At 23.3% G+C, this 6,000-nt stretch overlaps 1 protein-coding gene across 1 annotated transcript in view; it reads right to left on the bottom strand.

Annotated features, from left to right (window-relative positions):
* Nucleotides 1–437: 437 nt before the first annotated feature.
* LOC145832662 (uncharacterized) overlaps nt 438–6,000 on the bottom strand; it is a 29,119-nt gene continuing 23,556 nt past the window's right edge. The window contains exons 24-31 of the mRNA XM_082939967.1: nt 5,141–5,246; nt 4,609–4,721; nt 4,358–4,412; nt 3,877–4,169; nt 3,597–3,756; nt 2,235–2,334; nt 1,845–1,934; nt 438–798 (exon numbers count right to left, since the gene is read on the bottom strand). Of these exons, the coding sequence (XP_082796093.1) occupies nt 607–798; nt 1,845–1,934; nt 2,235–2,334; nt 3,597–3,756; nt 3,877–4,169; nt 4,358–4,412; nt 4,609–4,721; nt 5,141–5,246 (1,109 nt within the window). The 3' untranslated portion in view covers nt 438–606. The remainder of the gene's footprint in view (nt 799–1,844; nt 1,935–2,234; nt 2,335–3,596; nt 3,757–3,876; nt 4,170–4,357; nt 4,413–4,608; nt 4,722–5,140; nt 5,247–6,000) is intronic.

Genomic DNA, 6,000 nt, shown 5'->3' with positions numbered 1-6,000 from the left:
GTAAATTCTAGTCTCAATCAAATGATCTAGGTGGTATGATCAAAGCTTGTAAAAACTTAATTTTATAAATTATATAAAGTCTAAAACAAAGTATTTGTTACACTAGAATAATTATATTTTGCTGAAAAATATACATTTCTATTAAACGGCTCACAAGAAAAACTTAAACATATAACTAATAAAATTTATATCGTTACTACATAATATTTCCCTGTATGGCAGTTTAGAATACTACGCAAACTATTGAGAGTTGTTATATTTTAACAAAGATTGATTAAAAAAACGTTACAACTAATTTCAAAAGCAAATAAAATTTCAGGAAAATAAATATTATTGTTAAAGGTTTAGTTTAACTGAAAAACAACAACTTAACAATAAATCTATTCATGTAACAAATTACAAAAATAACTAAAGTAAGTAAAGGTGTAGTTAAAAAAGTATTATTTTCAACAAAATTAGTTCAACAAAATAGCAACAGTAAGAACACTTAAAAATGTGGTAAAATAAGTTTTATATTATGGTAAAATCAAAACTTTTTTTAACTTGGAACTATGAAATTATACTAAATTACTTAGTACAAAAATGATATACATAATTATTAAAAAGCTAATTAAAAAACAGTTTTACATTACGACCTTTTTCTAAGTTTGATACAAAATAGTAAAACTTTTTAAATCCACCTTTAGATACTAAAAAACTATCGTACTTTGCTATTTTTCGTAAAGGTTTAAAAAATGTTCTGTATGAAGTAAGTACTTGAGCTTTTCGTCTGTCTATGCACTTGATATTTTCTAAAATCTGCAATTTTTTTGGTAAAAGTTTCAAAATAGCATTAAAGAATGAAGTTTAAATAACTAAAAAAAATATTCGAAACAGATTTTAGTACAATATGTTTTCTTTAACTAAATTCCAAATTTTGCGAATATTAAGGTATAAACTTTATAAGAATTGTGTGATTGTTTTTGTTCTGTTTTTTAACTGAATAACTTGTTCTAAAATGAAGTATATAGTTTTGTCACAATACTATTAAATATCTAAAAGATTTCTACTCTTAAAAGCTAAAAAAGCTCTCCAATTAACCTTAGTCTTGTCTTGATAAACAGTTTTAATTACCGAGAGTTAATTAGTTTAGTTTAAATTAATACTTTTACTTTGGTACAATTTAAAACTTTTAGCCGATCTTAAAGAGTTTACAATTACAAAAATCATGCTCAAAAACTTTACATTTTATAAAAGCTTTTTTTTATATTTTGTTACAATTTTGAAAACATACAGGTTACTATAAAAAATATGTTATTGATTTAAAAGTATAATTAGACTTTTTTTCCTAATAAACTGTATATAATGAAATACATCTAAAAAAATATTTTTAGTGTATAAGATTTAAAACCAAAACTATATCTAATATCAGCCAAAAAGTATGTAACAGATTAACTTTATGAATGACATGCGCTCTTTATCATTGTACTTATATTTTATACGTTTTTGGTTAGCCTGAAATAGTATAAACTTTACATTTAGCTTTTAGAAGATTTTTGTTTGAAAATAAAAGTAAGTATTTTATTGAATTATTATGATATATTTTATTTATAAAACTTGTTCAAACTTAAAATTATTCTTTTCAATATACAAAAAAGTGTACTACATTAAACAGTATGTATTTATTCACTAAAGTTTAATTATTTGTAGTTTTTTTTTATGTTTATTTTTTTTTTATTAGTTTTAAAATATAGATTAGTTTTTAGACTTTTAAGTAATAAAACTTCAAGTAGTTTAAAAAAACTTTTTGGTCTATAATACTTAGATACTAGGAAAAAAAGAGAGTAATAATAAAGAAATTAAACCTCCAAAATTTCGTACAAAACTACATTTTGTACATGAGAATGATACTTATCTTCTAAAGTCTTCAACATTACAAATGTGTTTTTTGCAATCTACAGCAATAAAATACGTTTAATAATTATAGTTCTTTATGATTGAATATGTTACAATGCAGTACAAGTAAGGTTTGTATTTTTTATCAACTATTTTGAAACGAATCATTATAAACCAATAAAATGAAAGACTTTTTAATTGAAAGAAGTCAAAACTACTTAAAAAATACCTAGTTAAACAATTTTTAAGACAAAAATACGTATTACTTTTTAGATATTATATTAACTTATACTTATTTTAAACATGATTTAGCTTAAAACAAAAATTATTTTTTAATATACAAGTAAGAAAATACTTACAAAATTGAACACAGATGTGAAATATGTAGCAGCATGATCAACTATTATGTTGTTGTTCATATCACACCAGGGACGAACTAGTATGCTTTCCTCGTATGAGCTGTAAAATTGAAAACACTTAGATATTTGCAATTCGGAAAAAAAAATCATTTTACTTACTTTATATAATTAATTAACAATGAACTTTAGCGCAAGATCAACAACAACAGCATTCGAGACAATCCTACGACCGGTTTCGTTCTTATTAGGACTCATCAGGCTCATTTATATAATTAAGAAAAATTAGAATGTAAAAAAAAACTTTTAAATAAACTTACATGTAAATTTAAGTGATATAGATAATTATAAAGGCAAGTATACGTAAGTGGACTATTTTTAGTGTTTTACAAGTCTATAGTTGTTAATAGCTAGTTTTTTTTCTTAAGATGCGTATGGTAGTTTGCCAGATTTACTTTTAATGTGCACAAAGATCTTTGGGATAAGTCAAAACATTTTTCAAAAAACTAAACTTAGTATAAAACACTATTTTTAGTTTTAACTTTTGTTAGTTTTAAATTATTTTATCAGTAATTAAGAAAAAACAGAATTTTTTTTAGATAGAACTATCTTTTAATTATGATTTAGTGTATATCGTTTGTTTGAATATCTATTATGCACATTAAAACATATTTAAGAACATTTTGTTACCGAACAAACAGCATAAAAAACAAATAAAAAGCTTTAATATATATTATAATTTATCAAAGATATAGTTCTGTTTAGTTCAAAAAGTCTAAAACACTATATTTTCAAAACAAAAGTATACAACTATAAAATTAAAATATTTCTTACAAAAGCTAATCCACAGATGTAGCTTTATATTAAAAAAAGTTGCAATTTTTTGGTCCTACGACTATAGCTAATAAGTATCCTTTTTTGAATAACTAGAAAAAAATAATTTATTTAAACGCGTACTTGTTTTAAGCTTTGTACTTAATTTTTTCTTGTTTAATAAGCTGATAAAGTATTCGTAGCAGATTTGAAAAACTACACTATTGAATTATTTCATAAATTTTCCGTTAAACTCTATGTTTAGATGCTTGTTATTAAGATGATTGCTTTTATTAAGTACAAGTAAAACAACATTCATTGTTCAAAAATAAATATGGTGATACACTTATCACTTGATGAAAATAAAATAAATTGATTATATGAAGTTTTATCTAAATTAGTAAACATTAAATAAATACATTGCTTATAGTTACACTAAACACTAAATTAGAATATATTAGCTTATTGAAAAATAATAAACAAATCCATACAAATTTCATTGATAAAATAATTAATTCTATACCAAAACTAACTACTAAACAACTTAATTACCTTTTAGGAAAAAACCAGTTTTGGGCATATCTCCAGCTTACTAATTTTTTACAATTAAACCCCACCTTGTAAATAAAGTTATGGTCTATAAGTTTTTTAATTCTATATTCGATAGATCCAAACGTTTTTAATTTCTCAATCATCTTATCCATGTTAATACCTGCAAAAAGTATGAATAGGGTTAATATAACTAAAAATACATTTTTTCAATTTTAGTTTACTCTTCGTACAAAAAAGGTAATTAAATTAGTAGTGATTAAAAAAATAAACTTATTTTTACCTAGTTCTTTTTTCCTCTCAATTAATTCTATAAGAGCAACATCAGTGTGGTCTAATACAGTCTCGTTTGGCTCAACATAACTTTTGCATTTAAGCATTTCAAAAACGTTGTAACAAAAATTGTCATTAATTTCAAAATATCCTAAATTCTGGAGCAACATTTTACTAGCATTAGTGTAGTTGTTGCTTAAAATCATTCGATCATGCCCACGGTTTGAAAGAAGGGCGACAAGTTTGTGGTGGAAATGAAATTCTCTTCTGCTTTGTGAAAGTTTAAACAATACGCTTGGATCACTGTTTGGTTTAAGTTATGTTGAAATTACAAAAGTGAATTGGAGTTCATAGCAATAGTTTACATGGTTAAAATTTATTTTTATGTAAAGTAATAAACTTAATACAGTTCTACTGCTTTATAACTAAAAACTTAATGCTGTTATGATTTTTTTTAACTTGTTTCAGAATAACAATTAATTAAAACTTACAGTTTATATGCTGGAAAAACTATGTTGTCGAGACTATTATTGCACACTAAAGATTCTACAATAATATAAAAAATATTAGAATAAAAAAAATTCACTATATAGCTTTAATTAACATTGATTGTTAGTTCTTATTTTTTAGGATTAAACATTTTCATATTTCAATATGTCTACATAGTATAATATATAAATTTTATTTTTTAAAACAAGGAAAGATTTAGTTTTATGAAAATATATGTTGAATAGAAACTAACCTAAAAGGCTTAAAGTAAAACTCCCATCAACTTGTAATGTATTGTAATCAGCCTTCTCAAAAAAGACTGACATATTCTTAATCGAATGTAGAATACTTCCAGTATCCAAAACTCTGTAAAACGACTTTACGTAAATTGAAATCGAAAATATTATCAAATAGTAAATTTATGAAATTATAACTGTAGAAATATAATTTTGTTTCTATTGGTAATTAATCATCGAAATGTATTTAATTTATGTTTTTTGATTTGAAGTTTATTAAAACACTTCCTAAAAAATGCTTACTTATAATTTTCAATAGCTTCACTATACCTAGGAGACTTAGTTATACGAAAATTATATTTAACTTTTTTACAGGCTGTTTCACGCAGAGCATACAACTTGTAAAGAATAAGTTTTATACAAAAACTGTTATTCTTTTATTATTAACATACATACTTTTTGTAACACATGATCTTAAACACTTGCTATAATTGAATAAAATTTATTTACAGTAAAACAAACTAAAAAAACTTTTAATATTTTTCTTACTTAAATAGTTGGGGCAGAGCTCTAACTACTTGGTGATTTGATTCAGTTGTCGATGTTTCATTATCAATTTCTATATTCTTAGAACTGAACATACCCGGTATATTTCCTATTAAAATGTATAGGAATAGTGTTAGAGAAGGTATTGTTTCAATATTTTGTGACGAATCAAGATTTTATCTTTTAATTGCAAATCTTAAACTAAAATTATTATCAAAAAATAAATGTTTAATTTTTAAATAAAATAGGGTATACAAATCAAGTTTCCATAAACAAAACTAAGCAAAATTCACAATACTGTTTTAATACTTCTTAAGATTAAACTAAATCAGTGATATATGTAATTTTTCAAGCAGAAATATTTTACATAATTAGAAAGCAATTTTTAACTATATCTTAACTTAATAGTTGTTTAATAATCTTGAACTATTTGTTGCTATTTTTTCCATTATTTGATTTAAAAAACTTCTTGCAGTATAAACTCAATTTTTTTTATAAGGTAACTAATATAAATGTCTCTCATATTATTATTGTTTCGAGGTTTTAAAAGCATAAAAGGAGTCCATTAACACAAACAACAATATAATTTAAGCAAAATCAACATTACAACTCCATCATTGTCTATAGAATTTTTTAACAGTTAAAATATGTTTTACTTATTATTATATTAATATAAACAACATCAATAGGTATCAATATCAACCATTATGATAAGAAGTGTTTAAAAAGTATCATAATTGGGAAAAATATGAGTCTACCTTTCTGATATACCTCTTCCGTGATAAGTATCTACCAGAATTTTTCAATGTAAAACATTCCCTAGGTTTATATTTTACATGAAATAACTGGTATCAGACCTAAAC

Source organism: Thalia democratica, chromosome 1, assembly GCF_965202585.1.
Source record: "Thalia democratica chromosome 1, ktThaDemo2.hap1.1, whole genome shotgun sequence".
Taxonomy (NCBI): domain Eukaryota; kingdom Metazoa; phylum Chordata; class Thaliacea; order Salpida; family Salpidae; genus Thalia; species Thalia democratica.
The sequence above is the reverse complement of the archived record's forward strand: the minus strand, read 5'-3'. Positions and strand labels throughout refer to the sequence as shown.